General features: G+C 47.3%; 1 protein-coding gene across 5 annotated transcripts in view; it reads left to right on the forward strand.

Moving 5' to 3' along the window:
- tenm3 (teneurin transmembrane protein 3) overlaps positions 1-23,249 on the forward strand; it is a 442,903-nt gene extending 419,654 nt beyond the window's left edge. For all 5 annotated transcript variants that reach the window (XM_042329704.1, XM_042329705.1, XM_042329706.1 and 2 more), the window contains 14 exons: positions 1,656-1,810; positions 5,389-5,490; positions 5,676-5,849; positions 6,088-6,698; positions 9,438-9,613; positions 10,331-10,566; positions 12,522-12,818; positions 16,564-16,789; positions 17,020-17,348; positions 17,471-17,979; positions 18,208-18,487; positions 18,639-18,906; positions 20,685-20,815; positions 22,149-23,249. In XM_042329704.1, coding sequence (XP_042185638.1) covers positions 1,656-1,810; positions 5,389-5,490; positions 5,676-5,849; positions 6,088-6,698; positions 9,438-9,613; positions 10,331-10,566; positions 12,522-12,818; positions 16,564-16,789; positions 17,020-17,348; positions 17,471-17,979; positions 18,208-18,487; positions 18,639-18,906; positions 20,685-20,815; positions 22,149-22,904 — 4,250 coding nt within the window. In that variant the 3' untranslated portion in view covers positions 22,905-23,249. The remainder of the gene's footprint in view (positions 1-1,655; positions 1,811-5,388; positions 5,491-5,675; positions 5,850-6,087; positions 6,699-9,437; positions 9,614-10,330; positions 10,567-12,521; positions 12,819-16,563; positions 16,790-17,019; positions 17,349-17,470; positions 17,980-18,207; positions 18,488-18,638; positions 18,907-20,684; positions 20,816-22,148) is intronic.
- Positions 23,250-23,465: the final 216 nt, after the last annotated feature.

Raw genomic sequence — 23,465 nt, forward strand, 5'->3', positions numbered from 1 at the left:
AGCAGCAGATGGCTTAGAGAGAGAGGGGGATGGAGAGAAGAGAGAGCGAGGGTTTTCATTTCCAACATGCCGCCTCTCAGCCTTGCCACTCCTCTCCTATTCTCCCTTCTTTTCATCCCACCCTCTCCACTCAGCATCTCTTATCACCTCCTCCCTCTCTTCTCTCCTCCCTCCTTCTTCCTCCTCTCATTCCATCCTCCTCTCTTCATCTGTCTCTCCTTTGATTAGCTTGCTGGTCATGGCGGAATGCGGCAGGGTTTTTTAACACCCCTCCTCTCGCATCCATTCTTTCTCTCCTCCCCTCCCCACCCCTCTTCCCCTTCACCCCCCCTCCTCCCCCTCCATATCCCACTTCCCCTTCACCCCCTCCTCCCCCTCCCCTCCCCACCCCTCTTCCCCTTCACCCCCTCCTCCCCATCCCTCTTCCCCTTCACCCCCTCCTCCCCATCCCTCTTCCCCTTCACCCCCTCCTCCTCCTCCCCTCCATATCCCTCTTCCTCTTCACCTCCCCCTCCATATCCCTCTTCCCCTTCACCCCCTCCTCCCCATCCCTCTTCCCCTTCACCTCCTCCCCATCCCTCTTCCCCTTCACCCCTCCTCCCCATCCCTCTTCCCCTTCACACCCCCCTCCTCCCCTCCCTACGGGATCAGCAGTGGAGCAGGTGAACACACCGCCTCAGGAGCGCGGACCCTCCTCCGATACACACACTAGGAGAAAGGAGGGAGAGAAGTTGCTTTTAGCCGCTGTTGTCGCAACCATAGCAACAGTCTGTTTCTCATCCATTTGGATGTGAAGTGAAGATGAACTAACCCCCCCTGCTCCTCCCTCCCTCTCTCTCTCATTCCATCCCACCAGAAACATGGGTGTTTTCTTCCCTTCCTCCTCTCTTCTAGGCTCTCATCCCCAAAATAGAGACAGTTATGGATTCACACATTTGATTTGATTTTATTCTATTGTTCCTATTTTGGGGGGTTTTAAAATGCAGAGATGGCGCTGAAAATTGCTTATTTTCCCTCCCCCATCCTCCCTTTCTCTTCTGCCCTGTGAAATAATTCACTACTAGACATCAAAATGTGAATTATTCACCGGGTGCTTCCTTCTGCGGTGACCTGAAAAATGCCCAAGCCACACTCATACACACGAACACGTTGTACATACACAGGCTGGCAAGTGCTGTGTGTGCGCGCGCCTGCGTGTGCATAGGAGTGTGTATGTGCGTATAGTATGTCTGTGTGAATGTGTACTGAATGTGTACTGAATGTGTACTGAATGTGTACTGAATGTGCACGTACGCAGGTATGTGTACTGTACATCCAAATATCTCAGTCTCCATCTCTCTGCTTCTACTCCATGTATTATGGTAGGTAAGAACGGGTACATCTACTTCTACTAAATCTCCTTCCTTTCCCTCTCTGCCCCACTACTCCAGGTATTACGGTAGATAAGAACGGGTACATCTACTTCTTACCTCTCATCACTTTCCCTCTCTGCCCCACTACTCCAGGTATTACGGTAGATAAGAACGGGTACATCTACTTCTTACCTCTCATCACTTTCCCTCTCTGCCCCACTACTCCAGGTATTACGGTAGATAAGAATGGGTACATCTACTTCTTACCTCTCATCACTTTCCCTCTCTGTCCCACTACTCCAGGTATTACGGTAGATAAGAACGGGTACATCTACTTTGTAGACGGGACCATGATCAGGAAGGTGGATCGTAACGGGATCATCTCCACCCTGTTGGGCTCCAACGACCTCACCTCAGCACGACCCCTGACCTGTGACACCAGCATGCACATCAGACAGGTGGGTCACATGCACACAGGGGCATCCACCTGAACACAAACACACACCAAACCTCCAGTGTTTGCTGGACTCACTTTATCTTAATGGCGGCCCTGAGTCATCGTTCAGAGCCATACATATACAAACATGGTTCTATCACCCCTTACTATATACATTTGGCAATATACATTCAGTCCATATAGCCTCTTTGATGTAGGCTGTAGTAGATGGTGTGGCTGGCTAGTATTGACAGGGGTGTTGTATCATCTGAGAGAACCAGTGTTCTCCTCTACTGAGTGGCAGTGCTTATTAAAGGCCTAAAGCTCCCCCTGCTGGCCGCTTGCTATACCCCAAACCTGCCCCCAGTCAACCAACACAGCTGAACTCTGCCCTATGGCGTAGATTACAGTGCCAGGTTTGGGGACTATTCCATTTCAATTCAACCAATTCAGCAAGTAAACTGAAATTACACAATGAGAAAACATTTTTTTAACTATTAAACTTAAATAATAGCCTGGGTGTTTTATTTGCTTAAATCACTGAAAACAACTGTTGCTTATTAGAGACAGGCTTTTATTTGAGTCTATTTCCTTAGTGCACACAGCTTTTGCTCATTTGCATATTTCCTGCACTGATGTCTTATCATTTACACACTGTGGCACGTTTCTTTTGTCTTATTATATCTATTAAAAAAAACATTCTAAACTTTTCCTTGTGCATTTTCGTCGGTTCTGCCGATTTCTAGGGCTCTGTACCCTCGAAGCTCTTGACTGTTTTTTGTGCTTGCCAGTTAGCTAGCAGTTCTCAGCTGTTAGCAGCCAACGGCTAGCAGTTTCTTACTGACGATATAAACTGATGATTGTCAAAAATGTTCGAGTCATTACTGAATTATTCAATGTAAAAAATCAAGCATTAAACCTCGTAAACAATTCATTTTGACCCGGCGTTTATTTGAAAGAGGCTTTTATTTACTGAAATGTGTGCAGTTGCTCAGCTATTAAAAGGGACAGGTGATTATTTGAAAGAGGCTTTTATTTACTGAAATGTGTGCAGTTGCTCAGCTATTAAAAGGGACAGGTGATTATTTGAAAGAGGCTTTTATTTACTGAAATGTGTGCAGTTGCTCAGCTATTAAAAGGGACAGGTGATTATTTGAAACTCGGCATCTAATTGAGGTTTTACAGTTGTTCACTTCCCGAATTGCCAAATTGAAATGGAACTGACCCCAACCCCAAACAGCACTATGGCCCTCAGCCTCAGCTCTTTCTAAGGGCCAAATCCAACTCCAGGTATTTCAGGGTCCGGTTTGGATCTCACTTTATTGTTGAAAGACAGGAATCATTTGAGGATTAAGAGGGAACAGGATGTGTCAATCATAATACTGTTCCTGAAAGTGGCCTCCCCTATTGGAGTTTTTACGAGGCGCTTTTCCTGGATTATCCAATCAGAGTGGGCTATTTTGAGCTTTAGGGAAGCACTGAAGTGGGTTATCTTGAATGATAGGCTGCTGGTGGTGCTGTCTAGATGGTGGTAGTTTTGTTGATGTTTTGTTGCCAAACTGAGAGCCCAAGAGAATGTCAGTTTTCTGACTGACAGTACATTGACAGTGTGCTGAACTAATGTAATGCATAACCAGTGTGGGCAAGTCAGGTATTTGGTGTGTTGTCTCTGAGTCCCTTGTGCCTTCCACTGCTAGCTAGATCAGTGTGTGTGTGTGTGTGTGTGCCCTGAGCTACCCCTATATCAATCCTCGCTACACCTCACTTCCTCCGATTCCCCGTCTCTCAAAACAGACAGAGACAGATTCACTCAGATCATTCTTCTCCATCTCTCCATCCCTCTCTTCCTTTCTTCTTTGGACTCTCTCTCCTCCTCCTTCTCATCCTCTTCTCCTCTGTCACAATCACAGAGCGAGGGAGAGAGTCCCCTGTGACAAAGAGAGAGAGAAACACAGAGTTGAGTTATTCAGAGAGGAACATATATGCAGTACCCATGGGTCCGGGGGGAAGAGACACAGTGTAGCGCAGCCAGCCAGGGAGGGAGAAGAAGTATGGTTGCGTCCCAAATGGCACCTTATTCCCTAGATAGTGCACTAAATAGGGAACAGGGTGCCATTTGGCAAGCAGCCTGGGACTCACTGGAGCAAAAACAAACCGAAGACAGCTCTGTGTCAGTTAAAACAGGCAGCAGAAACACTGCAACCCCCAACCACTGTCACCTCAACATGGCGGTGGTATGAAATAAAATGTTCCCATACACATGCTGTACTGTAGAGAGGGGATTCCCCTCCAAAGCCTCAGTGCTTTCAAGGCTATACCACTCTCTCTCTCCAGCTGTCTCTCTCCAGCTCTCTCTCTCCTGGAGCTATGTTGAGAAGTTGACGATTGAACTCTGCCGTGCGCTGCAGTGGCTACCAACTGATGATTTTGGGCATCTGAATAGACAGGAACGCTCTGTTGTCATTTCACTTTCCTCCACTTCCATTTCCACAGGGGGGGAAAGCAGGGGTTAAGTATTTGTAGCACTTTGAGAGGCGAAGGAAGAAACACAGTCTGTCTTCCAGTCACTGCATGGTACCAAGTGCCCAAATAGTGTCTCTTTATTTCAGCTTTATCCATGTATAATGTATGGCCTGTAACTGGCAGGGAAGAGCTTTCATGTGGTCGAGCTAAAGGCTAAAAGCGTCATTAGCTTTTAATGGTCCTCTGCTGAAGCGCTTAACCTGCCAAGTCACTCAGGGTCGGGGGTGAGGTGAAGACGTCGAAGACAGCAGATCCCTAACTACCGCTGTGCCTGGAGCTCTACAAAACACTAATGGTGCAGAAGTGTGTGTGTTTTGGGGGGCGGGAGTGTGTGTGTGTGTGTTCTCTTCATATCATCTTTACCAAGACATTTTGTCCGCCAGCATACCCTGCTCCTCCACCGGGAGATGGAAAGAGAATGAGAGAGAAGTCTCGTTGAGACTATAAAACTGGAACGTTTACGTCTCCCTTTCTCTCTCCTCTTTGTTTTGCCAGCAGAGAGTTGCTTCCCTCGGGCGATGAGGGAGCGCATCATTTCGCAGAGTGTGTGTAGGGGTGTGTGTGTGTGTGTGTGTGTGTGCGTGTGTGTGCATGCGTAAGTGAGTGTGGGCCTGCATGTGTGTGTGTGCGCGTGTGTGTGTTTGTCTTTAAAATGTAATAAATGACCCGGTGGCTGATTTAAATTGAATCAGAGCGAAGCACACAATGTATAAGTCCTGAGAAGTAAAGGATCCTTCTTCATCAGTGTCACAGCCAGATGCTCAGGGGGGGTAGGGGGGGCAGAGGGGGCTGGGGGGTGCAGAGCAGCACTAGACTCACATCTCATCTGTTCTGTCTATGTGGGTTGATTTGTTTGTTTCTGTCATCTTTACGGAACTTTTGCGAAGAGTTTTCACCCCTTCAGGCTAATAAAGGTTCTGGTTGATTTCTTTTTCTTCTCCTTTCAGTGGATGTAAATTGTTCAGTGTTTTTGGGGTCTGCAATGTCTTTTTGGTTACATGTGGGACCACAGTACGGCTAGCTGTCTCCCTTGGCATCGGATAATGAGGATCCTAATGAATCTAATCTCTGCTGTAGGTTCGTCTGGAGTGGCCCACAGCTCTGGCCATCAACCCCATGGATAATTCCATCTATGTCCTGGACAACAACGTGGTGCTGCAGATCACTGAGAACAGACAGGTGACCGTCACACGCCCACATAGGAGCACTTCTATTACATACGCAAATACGTTCATGCTGGTAGTGGGAACAATGCATGATGGGTAAGGCGAGATGGAAGGATGCACCAACACATTGGGGCTGAATAAGCCTTGGCCAAGATACTGTTTGCCTCTTTGACTTGTGTTGTTGCTGTGTCCCAACAGGTGCGCATTGTGGCGGGACGCCCCATGCACTGCCAGGTGCCGGGTATAGAATACACGCTGGGCAAGCGGGCGGTGCAGACCATGCTGGAGGGAGCTGCCGCCATCGCCCTCTCCTACAGTGGCGTGCTCTACATCGCCGAGACTGATGAGAAGAAGATACACCGCATCCGCCAGGTCATATAGTCCTGTAATATAGTACAATGATATGTCATGAGATGCAAACGAAGAGGGGAAAAAGACCAAGAACAACGTACTGTTGTATTTGTCGTTCTGGCTGGCACTGCTTTTGCAGCCTACTTTGAATAACTTTCAATTATTGTTATGTCATTGTTTTTACCCTCGTTGCACTGATTGTAAGTAGCTGTGGATCAGAGCATTCTGCTAAATGATTCAACTTCACATGTAAATGTAGGTGTCCACGGGGGGCGATATCACGCCCTTGGCCGGAGCTCTGTCCGACTGCGACTGCAAGAACGACGCCAACTGCGACTGCTACCAGACGGGCGACGGCTACGCCAAAGACGCCCGCCTCAACTCGCCCTCCTCGCTGGTCGTCTCGCCCGACGGTACGCTCTACGTGGCCGACCTGGGCAACATCCGCATCCGCGCCGTCCGCCGCAACCAACCGCCGTCGGGCTCCGCCGTCTCCGGCCCGGGCTCCTTCGAGGTGGCCTCGCCGTCGTCCCAGGAGCTCTACGTGTTTGATTCCAACGGAACCCACCAGTTCACCATGTCTCTCGTCACTGGGGACTACAAGTACAACTTCAGCTATAGCAACGAGGAGGACGTTACAGCCGTGACGGATAGTAGTGGCAACACCTTGAGGATCCGCCGCGACCCCAACCGGATGCCGGTACGGATCGTTGCCCCGGACAACCAGGTGATCTGGCTGACAATCGGGACCAATGGCGGGTTGAAGACACTGACGGCCCAGGGACAGGAGCTGGTGCTGTTCACCTACCACGGCAACAGTGGGCTGCTCGCCACCAAGACCATACAGATAGGATGGACCACCTTCTATGAGTAAGTAGTACTTACTGACCAGCAAAGACTTGGGGCTCCATTCTGATTGACTATTTGACTGATTGACTATTTGACTGACTATCTGACTGACTATCTGACTGACTGTCTGACTGATAAACTGACTGACTGACTATCTGACTGACTATCTGACTGACTGACACTCTGACTCATAAACTGACTGACTATCTGACTGACTGAAATCTGACTCATAGACTGACTGACTATCTAACTGACTATCTGACTGGCTGACAATCTGACTCATGAACTGACTGACTATCTGACTGACTATCTGACTCATAAACTGACTGACTATCTGACTGACTGACAATCTGACTCATAAACTGACTGACTATCTGACTGACAATCTGACTCATAAACTGACTGACTATCTGACTGACAATCTGACTCATAAACTGACTGACTATCTGACTGACAATCTGACTCATAAACTGACTGACTATCTGACTGACTATCTGATTGACTGACAATCTGACTCATAAACTGACTGACTATCTGACTGACTATCTGACTGACTATCTGAATATGACTCATAAACTGATGAAACTGACTGACCCCACTGGTTGTGTTCTCTGACTGACAATCTGACTCATAAACTGACTGACTATCTGACTGACAATATGACTCATAAACTGACTGCCCCACTGGTTGTGTTTCAGAAAGCTGCTATAAGAGAATTCTCTCTCCCTCTGTTGTCCCCTAAGACTGTGTAAGGAAGTGTCAGTGTCCCCCTTTTTGTGAGTGTCCCTTGTCCCGTAAGTCCTAACTCTGACAGCATGAAGATGTCCTTCATCCTCCTATACCATCTAGTGATTGGCTGTGTGTATACTATAGAGCCAGCAGCCATCTTTTCTGCACTTCCATCTGATCTGTATCAGTAAGACAGGAGCTGATCAATGCCTGCTCAGCGAAACCATGTCACACACACACACTCACATACACACACATACCCTTACACACACGCCACACAACTCAGGGGACATCTTCATAGAAAACTTTCCGTTCCGTTTCACCTTGAACTGTACCACGTTCCAACACATGGAGGAATAGTTGTAAATTATACAGTGTGTGTGTGTGTGTGTGTGTGTGTGTGTGTGTGTGTGTGTGTGTGTGTGTGTGTGTGTGTGTGTGTGTGTGTGTGTGTGTGTGTGTGTGTGTGTGTGTGTGTGTGTGTGTGTGTGTGTGTTGTGATGCTTGGAGAGCTCATCTGGGAGCCACACCCACTGTCACCATGGAGGAAATATGGAGGGAGGAGAGAAATAAGAGTGTGAGACAGAGAGTCACAAAGTGCCTGTTACTCCCAGAGCAGACATACACCAGCAGACACAGGGCTGTCACTACATCTCTCTCTAAATCTGATAGTAGGCTAGCTCAGACACACACAAACACACACACTGACACTCCCTCCAGGTACCAAAATAGACTCCCAGCCATATGGGACAGCAAAGGCCCTAGTCAGCTAGCCAGGCAGTGTGTTCCACCATACTACAGCTTCCATAGCCCAAAACTTTTACCACAGAGCCCTTGTCAAAAAGACTGCCTCTGAGTCTGAACCCAAACCCTGACCCCTATCCCCTCGTGCAAACCAGCAGCCATTCATACATCGTCCCCTCAACCTGCTACCCGCTGACTCTCTATTCAACATCACAATGCCAGAGGAAGTCGTTGACTACAGTTCTACAGTGTCTGACTGTATCCTTAAATACATGTACAAAAACAAACAAATGTTTCCTGATCTTTTTCTCAGATATAGGAGAGACACTTCAGAACAAACTGCCTTTTGATATTTTGATGGGACTATCTGTTGTTCCATGTAGTGAATCTGTTATTCAGTGTGATTGTATGGGCTAATAGCAGTAAAGATACGAATATATATTTTTTGGGATACTTCAAGGGGTCTTAAAATTCAAAATCAAATAGCTAAATATTTATTGGAAGGACATTCTTAAAACAATTCCATGTAACTTTATTTTCCTATTTTTCTCCCCTCTCGCTCCCTCTGTATTCTCCCTTCTCTCTCCCTCTGTCTCTCTCCCCTCTCTCTCTCTCTCTCTCTCTCTCACACTCTCTCTCTCTCTCTGTCTTCTCTCCCCTCTCTTTCTCTCTCTCTCCTCTCTCTCTGTCTTCTCTCCCTCTCTCTCTTCTCTCTCTCTGTCTTCTCTCCTCTCTCTCTGTCTTCTCTCCCTCTCTCTCTGTCTTCTCTCCTCTATCTCTGTCTTCTCTCCTCTCTCTCTGTCTTCTCTCCCTCTCTCTCTGTCTTCTCTCTCTCTCTCTGTCTTCTCTCCTCTCCTCTCTCTCTGTCTTCTCTCCCTCCCTCTCTCTGTCTTCTCTCCTCTCTATCTGTCTTCTCTCCTCTCTCTCTGTCTTCTCTCCTCTCTCTGTCTTCTCTCCTCTCTCTGTCTTCTCTCCTCTCTCTCTCTGTCTTCTCTCCTCTCTCTCTGTCTTCTCTCCCCCTCTCTCTGTCTTCTCTCCCTCTCTCTCTCTGTCTTCTCTCTCTCTCTCTGTCTTCTCTCCCTCCCTCTCTGTCTTCTCTCCTCTCTCTCTCTGTCTCCTCTCTCTCTGTCTTCTCTCCCTCCCTCTCTCTGTCTTCTCTCCTCTCTCTCTGTCTTCTCTCCTCTCTCTCTGTCTTCTCTCCTCTCTCTGTCTTCTCTCCCTCCCTCTCTGTCTTCTCTCCTCTCTCACTTTCTCTTCTTTCTTTCTTTCTATCTCCATTCCCTCCAGTTATGACAGTGAGGGTCGTCTAACCAACGTGACATTCCCTACGGGGGTGGTGACCAACCTGCACGGGGACATGACCGGGGCCATCACGGTGGACATTGAGACGTCCGGCCGTGACGAGGACGTCAGCATCACCACCAACCTCTCCTCCATTGACTCCTTCTACACACTGGTCCAGGGTAAGTAGAGGTGGGGAGGTGTGTGTGTGTGTGTTTACACATATCTGTGTGTCTCAACTTTGTGAGTGCCAAACATGAATATTAATGCGCCACGTTGATAAACCAACAGCATTGATTAGTCGAACGTCAACACAATATTAATGACTTCACCAATTACTCAATGGCCATTAATCCCTGATCCCCTTTCATTATTAAAGAGGTCATAAAATAAAGACAGCTCAGAGATCAATATACTTAATCATACAACAGTAACTGTCTGTTTGTAGACAGAGGAGAGGAGAGGAGAGGAGAGGAGAGGAGAGGAGAGGAGAGGAACCTTGAAGGGTTCTATCAATGCAGGCCCAACATAGGAATCTTTCATCCTTTATGTAACAGATGGGGAGAATGTGGTTCTCAAATCTGAAATCAGATGTTGCTTATTTAAGCAATAAGGTCCGAGGGGGTGTGGTATATGACTATATATGACAATATTCCACAATATTACAAAGACTGTTCTTATGCACGACGCAGTACCTGGAGTACCTGGATACAGCCCTTAGGCATGGTATATTGGCAATGTACCACAAACGCCCGAGGTGCCTTATTGCTATTATAAACTGGTTACCAACGTAATTATAGGATGAAAAATGTCGTCCCCACGGGATACGGTCTGATATTCCACGGCTGTCGGCATTCAGGACTCGAACTAAAACACTTTCGACTTTCTCTCCACCACAGACCAACTAAGGAACAGCTACCAGGTGGGCTACGACCACTCTCTGAGGGTGATCTATGCCAACGGGATGGACACACACTACCAGACGGAGCCCCACATCCTGGCGGGCGCTGCCAACCCCACGGTGGCACGGAGGAACATGACGCTGCCCGGGGAGAACGGGCAGAACCTGGTGGAGTGGCGCTTCCGCAAAGAGCAGACCCGGGGGAAAGTCATCGTGTTCGGGAGGAAGCTCAGGGTGAGAAGGGAGGAAGAGGAGAGGGGCGGCCTTTTTATTTGGATTGTTTTGTTTTTTTAAGCCGCAAAGTCAATTAGATATATCATTAAAATATATGAAGAGGTAAATGAGGTATTTGGTCTTGATTTAGGCATAAGGCTAAAGAGGAGCTGCCATTTTGTTTTGTAGGCAGATATGGAGGTTGGGGCTTTCTTTAAAAAAAATGTTTGCTGTGACAGCTTGGCACCTTTCACACACTTCCCAACAGGCATAGCTGGTTAAAACATCCTTACTACCTGTCTAGGGGTTTCTGATGTGGATTCTAGTAGTTGGGGTTTCACTCTCTTCTCTTGGAGGTGATTTAGTCAGATCTTTGACTGCCACTTCCTTCTCGTTTTTACCACGGTCGTCATTCAAACATAGGCTACAATATAGGACGGGTCTTGGTCGGGGTTTGTTGCTAACTACAATATGGATTTAACCACTGAAAGGGAGTGAGACTATTTTCCATATCAAATAGTCTTCGGTTCATTGTCAGCGTTTCCGTCTCCTCGTTATCACCATCTAATTAGTGTCAGTTTGTCAGCGGTTAGCGGGGGACGACGATGCGTTATTGTCGGAATGTTTTGTCTCCTCCAACATCAAAGACAATATCTGAAAGTCATTACCATCTATCCAACAAAAGGAAAAGGTAGACTTCTGTTTTCCTGCTGACTCCTCGAGGGGTCATCCCCTAATTCCCATATCGGATGCCTCCGGTATGTGAACTAAAGCTAATGGGACACACAACGACACAAGCACACACTTCCTGCTACATCTATTGGTGGGGTTGCATGTTCTGTGCCGTTCCCTCTGTCAGAGAAGAGGGCTGGTCTCCAAGGTGTTAACCACTCCTCCTTCCAGTGTCTGTCTTCATCGCTCTCTCTCCAAAGACGACTCTGTATGTCCCAAATGGCACCCTATTCCCTATACAGTGCACCACTTTTGACCAAGACCCATAGGGACACTGTATGTGCACTATGTAGAGAGTAGGGTGGCACTTGGGAAGCACTTTATTTCTGTCTGGATCTCAGCCTCCTCGTCTCATTACTGAAGAATGTCCAGGAGGAATCAGGGGCCTTCGCTTACAACAAAAAAAACTACATGAAGGCCATATTGACATCTATCCTCTGCTGTTTTTTTTCTCATTCCCTCACTCTGCTGGCAACATGAAAACCTGATGGTGGTGCGGGCATGTAGGCTAGGTGGGTGTCCCCACGGCATCCATCCCAGCAGGAAGTGACATGCTTTCTTATGGGGAATAAATTGAGGCCGAGGTCACGTTCTGTTGGCTAGTGTCTCGGTGTGTCTCGGAGGCATTCCGAAGGCCCCTGTCATCTTCAAATGAGTCACAGCTCCCACTAGGCTGAGAGAGAGACTGCATGGTCTCCACCACAATATTATTCTTATTCTCTCTCTCGCTCTCTTTCTTGGTCATTCTGGTTCTCTCTTTTTCTTTCTCTCGCTTTCTCATTCTCTCTGTCTCTCCACCTCGCTGAATTCCTAGGGGGGTGATTTGTAAAAGCAGTCAAGAGCAAGAGTTTGAACACACGCCAGCCAGTCTCTCACTTTAATGAATCTCCCTTCACAAAAACGGCTAATCATATGCTAAGAATCCCTTAAATGAATTTAGTGTCGGTCTTGAGAATCGATCACGGTAAATAGAGGTTTAAACAAACAGCGGGGTCATTGGGAGGCGATAAATAGCGGTTCTGTGTCGGGAATTTACTTTGAAAGCCGGTTCAGTTCACAGTTTCATCATTTCTCCTGTGTGTTTGTTAGATTTTTGTTTTAAAAGTTCAACAATCTGTCCGGATCTGAATAAAGTCGAAATAATGTATTGTTAATAAACATTACTCCTTAGACTGCAAACCTTTGTATTGTATTTGTACAATATTTAAGCTAAAACTGTCCAACCCTTCTTCTTTTCTCTCAAGGTGAACGGCAGAAACCTTCTCTCGGTGGATTACGACCGAACTCTCCGGACAGAAAAGATCTACGACGACCACAGGAAGTTCCTGCTGAAGATCGTGTATGACACCCAGGGCCACCCTACTCTGTGGGTCCCCAGCAGTAAGCTGCTGTCAGTCAACCTTACCTACTCCAGCACGGGGCAGGTGACCAGCCTACAGAGGGGTCCCACCACCGAGAGGGTGGAGTACGATGGTCAAGGGAGGATTGTGTCCCGAGTGTTCGCCGATGGAAAGACCTGGAGTTATACATACCTGGATAAGGTAGGAAATAGGGATGATCAACTAGATTCTGAACCGGATGGTCAGGGGGCCCGGGACATCATTTGTAGACTGCAAATTGACCGCGAGAAGCCCAAACAGATATCACGTTTGACTGAAAACATAATCATTTCAAACCTTGCTTACATTTGTGTACAATCACGTGTGTCTCTATTATGCGTGGGACTCCTTTTCTACAGAGTTCTTCAATGACAATCACTTGGTGCTGTGTCTTTACAGTCTTTGACATTTTATTGCTCAGAAAACGTGCTGTCAGTTGTGGAAACGTGCTGCCAGTTGAAAAGCCCCCACGCACACGCACGCACGCACACACACACACACACACACACACACACACACACACACACACACACACACACACACACACACACACCCATACACACACTCTGGTGCCAGCAACACCAGAAAACACCCCATATTGACGATGCACAAAAACGTTGTGAAAAAGTACTTGATGACTAAGTGTGAATGCACTTGCATCGCCGATCTATTGCATTCCAACTGGTGTTTTTGTGAGTAGCTGAACCGGCATGGTCAATGTCAAACGCAGCGCCGCTTGTTTACTGTCAAAATGTCCCCCTTAAACTCCACTCCGCTGTGTGCTAAAGCATTAGTGTTCCTACACCCTGGCATTACGGCATCAGGTGCTAAGTACACTGTGATTCTCCCCTATGCACGCCCAGTAAGCTTTACCCATACACCCACACACACAAACACAACCACTGTCTGTCCCTCTTTAACCAGAGACGAGCTGTTCAAATCTGTAGAGTCTCCTGTCTCCTGTCCCGGTGCGTCTCCTGTGACAAAAGGATTAGTGGTGAGAATAGTCGTCTATTTTCATTGTCAGCACAAAAAAACACAAGGTTATTTTCTGAAGATGAAAACAGTGGGGGAAAAAAAGCCACAAAAGTAATTGAAGGCCCCCTTGAAAGCTATGAGTGTCAAAACAGAAAAGATGTTTGAAAAATATACAAGGGAATCTGCACAGACTATAAAAGGACCATATTCCCTTTAGGTAGTAAGGGATATATAGAGAAAGAGACAAAAAGAGGGAGAGAGAGAGAGAGAGAGCAACAGCAGGGAGATAAAACGGACATTGTTTGTGGATTTTAGTGTACAGAGCGATGGCTTAAGAGGGACTAGTGAAGACCAGAGTTATGGAAACGAGACCCAGGGGAGAGGAGGAGGCTGGAGCCAGGGTTTAGACAGCATGGGGAGGCCACAGGGACACAACACAGAGAGAACAGAGAGAGAGAGAGGGTGGGTGGGTGGGACACAGAGAGAGAGAGAGAGAGAGAGAGATCCCAGGCTGATACCCCAGAGTAGCAGAAACTTTTCTTCCCTTCTCACTTTTAGGACAAACTGTAGAGACGATCACAGAGGTTACGTTTACATAATGACAAAACTACACAGAACAAAAATATAAACGCAACATGTAAAGTATTGGTCCCATGTTTCATCAGCTGAAATAAAAGTTTTTAGGGAGCGGGGAATTGAATGTTCATTTCTCCACCATAAGCCTCCTCTAACGTTGTTTTAGAGAATTTGGCAGTACGTCCAACCGGCCTCACAAACTCAGACCACACGTGTATGGGCGATCAGTTTGCTGATGTCAGAATGGCCCATGGTGGCAGTGGGGTTATTTTTTATTTATTTTATTTTACCTTTATTTAACTAGGCAAGTCAGTTAAGAACACATTCTTATTTACAATGACGGTCTAGGAACAGTGGGTTAACTGCCTTGTTCAGGGGCAGAATAACAGATTTTTACCTTGCCAGCTCGGGGATTCAATCTTGCAACCTTTCGGTTACTAGTCCAACTCTCTAACCACTAGGCTACCTGGGCAGGCATAAACTAGATACAATGAATACAATTTAATTTTATCAATGGCAATTTGAATGCACAGAGATACCGTGATGAGATCCTGAGGTCATCACCTCATGCAAGGAACTGTGCAAAATTCCTGGAAGCTGAAAATGTCCCAGTTCTTCCATGGCCTGTATACTCACCAGACATGTCACCCATTGAGCATGTTTGGGATGCTCTGGATCGACGTGTACAACAGCGTGTTCAACTTCCCGCCAATATCCAGCAACTTCGCACAGCTATTGAAGAGGAATGGGACAACATTCAACAGGCCACAATCAACAGCCTGATCAACTCTATGTGAAGGAGATGTGTCGCGCTGCATGAGGCAAATGGTGGTCACACCAGATACTGACTGGTTCTCTGATCCACGCCCAAACTTTTATGTTTTTCAGGTATCTGTGACCAACAGATGCATATCTGTATTCCCAGTCATGTGAAATCCATAGATTAGGGCCTAATGATTGTATTTCAATGGACTGATTTCCTTATGAACTGTAACTCTGTAAAATTTTGAAATTGTTTATATTTCAGTTCAGTATAAGTTTGGAACAGGGCTGAAAAGTGTGTGCCTTTGTCTGTTCGCTCATGAAATATGTATGGTTTCCCCCAACACCCTCCCTCCCACCCGGTCGTCGTCTGCCTGCCTGCCTGCACAAACACACACAACAACACACCCACCGCCCACCCACCCACCCAGTGGTTGCCTGCCAGCCAAGAGCTCTGGTAGAGTGACCAGCAAGAGAAATATCCCCGGCTAAACATATGTTGCCACAGTAGCCACACACTCACACACACACATAGACACACACACACATACAGAGAAACAGACAGACAAACATACACAGGGACACAAACACAGTGCCTGGGGAGCTTGTGTTAATGTCTGTCCATGTATGACAGACAAGGTGAAGGATCCTCCAGGCAGACTCCCTCTTCAGAGAGAGACACAAACAAACCGCCGCGTACACACACACACACAATACACACACACATTAAGGCACTGAGGCAGACAGAGATGCATATCTGAATCCTGGAGGGACTGGAGTGATGTTGTTGTTGTTATTGACTCAGTAAGATGCTCTCTGCTCATCTATTCTGAGCCGTACCTTCCTACTTCCTACTTATGGGCCTCGTTCTTCAGTAAAACAAAAAAAATGTTGTTGTTGAAATCACGACCAACCGTCCGCTAGCTAGCATAGCGATTGGGTCCCAAATGGCAGCCTGTTCCCTATGTAGTGCAGTACTTTTAGCCACAGCCCCATGGGCCCCGGTCAAAAGTATTACACTACATAGGGAACAGGGTGCCATTTCAGATGTACTCATCCACTTCCACTCTCCCCCCCGCCGCTATGCAAAGTAGCTAATTACCTGCTGTTTGGCTAAGTGATTGTGACTTCCGCTGGTGCCTACCTTTATTAGATTAGTAGGTAGACCCTACACTACTCCACACACACACACACACACACACACACACACACGGGAGGAGAAGAAAGGAGAGTGCCAGCAAAGGCCAATAATTACAGAACACTGTAGAATTAATGCAGTGGAGTGCATTTAACAGAGTTCTGCGTTTAGATACTGAGAGGTAGGGAGGGACGAAAGGAGGGAGGGAAGGAGGAGGGAGGTCAAGGATAACTCAATTAAAAGAGAGAAAATCTTTCAGGAGATGGAATGTTAATACCTGGTTTAGCGCTCCATTTGAATTTGTAATGTACATTAGAGTTAATTAATTGTGCCGTTAATTGTTCCTCTCTCTCTCTCTCTCCCTTTCCTCCCATCACTGCCCCTCCTCCTTTCCTCCCATCCTCCTTTCCCTCCCCTGTCCTCCTCCCTCCATCTCCGTCCTCCTCCCTCCAGTCCATGGTGCTCCTGCTCCACAGCCAGCGTCAGTACATCTTTGACTACGACCTGTTGGACCGCCTGTCTGCTGTCACCATGCCTTCGGTGGCCCGTCACACCATGCAGACCATCCGCTCCCTGGGCTACTATCGCAACATTTACAACCCCCCGGAGAGCAACGCCTCGGTCACCGTCGACTACAGCGAAGACGGACAGCTCCTCAGAGTGGCCCACCTAGGGACAGGTCAGACAACTGTCAGAGCTGTTATGGTTGTGTTATGTGTGGAGTGTGTCTAAAGTCTGTGTCTCGTCTGTCATCAAGTAAAAAAAATAATAATATTATCACAAAAAAAAGAGAACCTTTTCAGAAACTTTAAGAAAACTTCCCTAAAACTGTATTGCCATTCAACAAATATTGCTAGGAATTTATGTTGGTGTTGTACACAGAATAACCGCCCACTTCTATATCAACAGGTCGTAGAATTCTCTACAAGTACCGACGACAGAACAAAATGGCGGAGATCTTGTATGATTCTACGAGGGTTAGCTTCACCTATGACGAGACAGCTGGTGTGCTGAAGACGGTGAACCTCCAGAGCGAAGGGTTCATCTGTTCCATCCGGTACCGGCAGATTGGACCGTTGGTGGACCGGCAGATCTTCCGGTTCAGTGAGGACGGCATGGTGAACGCACGGTTTGATTATACCTACGACAACAGCTTCCGGGTCACCAGCATGCAGGCTGTCATCAACGAGACGCCTCTGCCCATCGACCTCTACCAGTTTGACGACATCTCCGGGAAGGTGAGGTTCTCCAATCACGTCTAAAACCTTTAAAAAACCTTTCTCACATTTCATTATTTTCCTGAAAGTGTGTTTGTGATTTAAATGCACTTTAATTAATTAAAGTTTAATTTGATTTAAAGGTGGAACAATTCGGAAAGTTCGGCGTGATCTACTACGACATCAACCAGATCATCTCCACGGCCGTCATGACCTACACCAAGCACTTTGACGTCCATGGGCGGATCAAGGAGATCCAGTACGAGATCTTCAGATCCCTCATGTACTGGATCACCATCCAGTATGACAACATGGGCCGGGTGACCAAACGCGAGATCAAGATCGGACCGTTCGCCAACACGACCAAGTATGGTTACGAGTACGACGTGGACGGTCAGCTCCAGACGGTCTACCTCAACGAGAAGATGATGTGGCGCTACAACTACGACCTGAACGGCAACCTCCACCTGCTCAACCCGGGTAACAGCGCCCGGCTCACCCCGCTACGCTACGACCTCCGAGACCGCATCACGCGGCTCGGGGACGTTCAGTACCGGTTGGACGATGACGGGTTCCTGAGACAGAGAGGAGCTGAGATCTTTGAGTACAACTCCAAGGGCCTTCTGGAACGCGTCTACAGCAAAGGCAACAGGTTAGTTGGACGATTGGTGACCGTACCGGACTGTACCATCCATACCCAAACTTGGACCACTGACGTTTTTTTGCGGGGGAGGGGGAATATATATTTCATTTGTATTGTGTTGTTTGATGATAATTCTTGTAAATGTGTAAATTGTTTCAAATAATTCACTACTATTAATACTCTGTAATGTTTCCTAATTGTAAAATCTCTCTTTCTATCCCTCCCTTCCCCCAACAGTTGGACCATCCAGTACCGCTACGACGGGTTGGGCCGCCGTGTGGCCTCCAGAACCAGCCTGGGCCAGCACCTGCAGTTCTTCTATGCAGACCTGAACTACCCGACCAGGATCACTCACGTCTACAACCACAGCAGCTCAGAGATCACATCTCTCTACTACGACCTGCAGGGACACCTCTTCGCCATGGAGATCAGTAGCGGAGAGGAGTTCTATATCGCCTGTGACAACACCGGAACCCCTCTAGCAGTGTTCAGTAGTAACGGGCTTCTTCTGAAGCAGGTAAGGTTTCAGACCAGTTGGAAAGGCCTCATGTACAGTCCCCGATCCTCTATGTGTTGTTAGTTGGACTTTATGTCCAATAAAAGCTAGTCTAAATCTACCTATCCAGCAAGGTGATAGTTATTCAATGTATTTTATGATTATTTTCTAGGTGCAGTACACGGCCTACGGCGAGGTCTACTTTGACTCCAACCCCGACTTTGTCCTGGTGATCGGCTTCCACGGGGGTCTCTACGACCCCCTGACCCGCCTGCTGCATTTCGGCGACCGGGACTATGACATCCCGGCGGGGCGCTGGACCACCCCAGACATCGGGACGTGGACGAGAGTCGGGAAAGACCCGGCGCCGTTCAACCTGTACATGTTCCGGAACAACAACCCTGTCAGCAAAGTTCACGAGGTCAAGGAGTACGTCACAGGTGGGAGACGGTGAATTCACTCTAGTTGACTGCTTCAAATCAAATCAAATCAAATCCAATTTTATTTGTCACATACACATGGTTAGCAGATGTTAATGCGAGTGTAGCGAAATGCTTGTGCTTCTAGTTCCGACAATGCAGTAATAACGAGCAAGTAATCTAACTAACAATTCCAAAAAAAACTACTGTCATACACAGTGTAAGGGGATAAAGAATATGTACATAAGGATATATGAATGAGTGATGGTACAGAGCAGCATAGGCAAGATACAGTAGATGATATCGAGTACAGTATATACATATGAGATAAGTATGTAAACCAAGTGGCATAGTTAAAGTGGCTAGTGATACATGTATTACATAAGGATGCAGTCGATGATATAGAGTACAGTATCAACGTATGCATATGAGATGAACAATGTAGGGTAAGTAACATTATATAAGGTAGCATTGTTTAAAGTGGCTAGTGATATATTTACATCATTTCCCATCAATTCCCATGATTAAAGTGGCTGGAGTAGAGTCAGTGTCATTGACAGTGTGTTGGCAGTAGCCACTCAATGTTAGTGGTGGCTGTTTAACAGTCTGATGGCCTTGAGATAGAAGCTGTTTTTCAGTCTCTCGGTCCCAGCTTTGATGCACCTGTACTGACCTCGCCTTCTGGATGGCAGCGGGGTGAACAGGCAGTGGCTCGGGTGGTTGATATCCTTGATGATCTTTATGGCCTTCCTGTAGCATCGGGTGGTGTAGGTGTCCTGGAGGGCAGGTAGTTTGCCCCCGGTGATGCGTTGTGCAGACCTCACTACCCTCTGGAGAGCCTTACGGTTGAGGGCGGTGCAGTTGCCATACCAGGCGGTGATACAGCCCGCCAGGATGCTCTCGATTGTGCATCTGTAGAAGTTTGTGAGTGCTTTTGGTGACAAGCCAAATTTCTTCAGCCTCCTGAGGTTGAAGAGGTGCTGCTGCGCCTTCCTCACGATGCTGTCTGTGTGAGTGGACCAATTCAGTTTGTCTGTGATGTGTATGCCGAGGAACTTAAAACTTGCTACCCTCTCCACTACTGTTCCATCGATGTGGATGGGGGGGTGTTCCCTCTGCTGTTTCCTGAAGTCCACAATCATCTCCTTATTTTTGTTGACGTTGAGTGTGAGGTTATTTTCCTGACACCACACTCCGAGGGCCCTCACCTCCTCCCTGTAGGCCGTCTCGTCGTTGTTGGTAATCAAGCCTACCACTGTAGGCTTTATGTAAGACATGAACCTTCTAGATGGTTTATAGGAGAACGAGTATGTCACAAATGGAGTACATCACAGATAAGGGACTGTGATGCGACCTTTAATGCACTCTGATTTACTCCCCATAGCTTAGGTAAGCAGATACAATTATATATGTCTGGTACCTTGCTCTGTAGAACGGTAAGGCCTGTTATGGCAATACAGTAGGGACATGTTGTCATTGCATGATGACCATAGATAAACAGTCTATTGTGAATAGACTATTAGTATGAATATTTTATGGCTGTGAACTTTAGTAATTGTCTAGCGGTGGCATATTACCTCATTGCTATGCATCACCATGATATTGCTATTGTTTTCAGCAGTTACCCTTTCCACATGATAATAGTTCTGGCTAAACATGAAAGGTATGACTCGAAATGACTATTTTCCCCTCGGGACAATCCCGTTTGTCCTATCCTAATCTGAAACATTGGGACATCATTTCCCTCAGTGGTCTATTCTCTCATGGTCACAATGTAATTCACTTTCCCATGGTTACAGATGTCAATATCTGGCTGGTGACGTTTGGGTTCCACCTTCACAACGCCATCCCCGGGTTCCCCATCCCCAAGTTCGACCTCACACAGCCATCCCTGGAGATGAAGAAGAGCCAGCTCTGGGACGACCTGCCGGTATGTAGTATCCCTCCGCCTTCCTCCCTCCCTTCCGCTTATTTACTCTGTATTGCCACTATCGTACTATCTGCCTTTCTGGGGTTAATTTACCCTCTATCTCCACTGTCATATCATTCAGCCTCAATCTGGTTTATTACAACCTTCCGGTATGACGTACCCCTCCGCCTCCCTCCCTCTAGTCTAGTTTATTTACCCTATCTATACTGTCATATCCCTCCACCTCTCTCTGCGGTTTATTAACCTTAGCTAGCTATCTCCACTCTCATTTCCATACTGTGGTTGTACTGAGGAACTGAAACTACGACCACAATCTCACAGCACAGCTGGCTGGAAGACCAACCAACCCGCCGTGTTGATTTAGCTTGTTATGATGCACCGCCAGTGAAGAAGAGACAAACAACTTTCAGGGGGGGTCCACAGTTCACCCACGGCTACAAAGTACAGAGAAATCACACACACACACAGACACACACACAGACACACACACAGACACACACACACACACACACACAGACACACACACAGACACACACACACACACACACATATAAACACACACCAATTATACCGCAGCTGAATCATCCTCCGGTTTGTCTTTAAATAAAGTCATTATACACACGTATTTGAAGTGCAAATGAGTCCCTTATTGGTTTAACTACGTTGCCATGACTGTCGCTTCTTCTTCTCTCTGTGTGAAATTAACAAGCTGTTCTGTTGCTCCTCACAAACCCAACAATCCCATATTTCTTTTAAAAAATATTAAAAAATAAGCATTGATCTAGAAAACAACTCTTTTTGTTGTCGTTGCAGTTGGGGTTTTTCTCATGACAAACAAACAAGTTCTCCCTGTGATCTTTTTCTTCCTAAAACAATATTCCGTGTTTTGTCTCCATATAAATAGGACATTTCTAGAAGAAAGGGAACCTTTGAATGACTGAAGCTGGGACACTTCTTCATCATGTCAATCTGGGATTTGGTTTCATATTGTCCCTCGTTTTTTGAAGAATATATATATATATATTTTTGAGATAACACAGTACTAGGGAAATAGCCGCCCACCGGTCACAGACATCAATTACAACATCTATTCTACGTTGATTCAACGTAATTTCATTGAAATGGCATGGAAACAACGTGGATTTTACCACAGTGTGTCCAGTGGGTAAAGAAACACAACAGGCTTTACATACTGTGGCGAGAGCAACCCCATAAAGGTTTCAGTTATATCTGTCCATGACAAGGAGAGAGAGTTCGGATTTGATATCTGTGTAACTTTTCTCTCCTCTCTCTCCTCCCTCTCTTCTCCCCCTTCTCTGACTCCTCCCATCAGTCCATCTCGGGGGTGCAACAGGAAGTGACCCGGCAAGCCAAGGCTTTCCTGTCCTTCGAGAGGATGCCGGAGATCCAGCTGAGCCGCCGGCGCTCCAACCGGGAGAAACCCTGGCTGTGGTTCGCCACCGCCAAGTCGCTGATCGGTAAGGGTGTCATGTTGGCGGTGACGCAGGGACGTGTGGTCACCAACGCTCTGAACATCGCCAACGAGGACTGCATCAAGGTCGCCGCCGTCCTCAACAATGCGTTCTACCTGGAGGACCTGCACTTCACGGTGGAGGGACGCGACACGCACTACTTCATCAAGACCAGCCTCCCGGAGAGCGACCTGGGAGCGCTGAGGCTGACAAGCGGGAGAAAGTCGCTGGAGAACGGCGTCAACGTGACTGTGTCCCAGTCCACCACCGTGGTGAACGGCAGAACTCGGCGCTTCGCCGACGTGGAGCTGCAGTACGGCGCTCTAGCGCTCCACGTGCGCTACGGCATGACTCTGGACGAGGAGAAGGCGCGTGTTCTGGAGCAGGCCAGGCAGAAGGCGTTGTCGAGTGCCTGGTCCAGGGAGCAACAACGGGTGAGGGAGGGGGAGGAGGGGGTGAGGCTGTGGACGGAGGGGGAGAAGAGGCAGCTGCTGAGCGGAGGGAAGGTGCTGGGCTACGACGGGTACTACGTCCTCTCCATAGAGCAGTACCCCGAGCTAGCAGACTCCGCTAACAACATCCAGTTCCTCAGGCAGAGTGAAATAGGGAAGAGGTAACAGACAGAATCCTCGGCACTGGCCGCCAAAGAGACTACCCCCTCCAAATCCTGCCCCCCAACCTCCCTCGCCTCCCCCCTTTTCTCTAAAAAGGGGGAGGGTCCAGGCTAGTGCTGTGTTTAGCGCCGACTAGCTGAAACAAACAGTAAAATGTAGAAATATCTCAAACTGAACTATACCTAATACTACCACTGTGGGGCCTGAAAATCAAACAAAACGGCTCCAACTGACGCAAATGTTTGTCCCATGTGCTATACAGCGTTGAATGGACTGTGGACTCTCTTGAAGAGAGAAAAAAAAGTCAAAACTCTTGGTTTGTGAAAGGAGAAAAAAAAGTGTTTTTTTTAAAATAGACTTCCTGAATTTGCTTTCGGAAAAAATATTTTAAAAAGAAAGAAGAAATGTGTTTGCGTAATAACACTACAACACGTCTGGACTAATAGAAAAAAAGCCTTCTGGTTTCTTACAAAGGACAACGTCTATAATCTGATTCTACATCCTGATGACTGACCTTTGACCTTTGCGTACTGAAAAAGGTAGTGTTGTTGTTCGCAGTAGGAC

The sequence above is a fragment of the Oncorhynchus tshawytscha genome, linkage group LG11, assembly GCF_018296145.1.
Source record: "Oncorhynchus tshawytscha isolate Ot180627B linkage group LG11, Otsh_v2.0, whole genome shotgun sequence".
Lineage (NCBI taxonomy): Eukaryota > Metazoa > Chordata > Actinopteri > Salmoniformes > Salmonidae > Oncorhynchus > Oncorhynchus tshawytscha.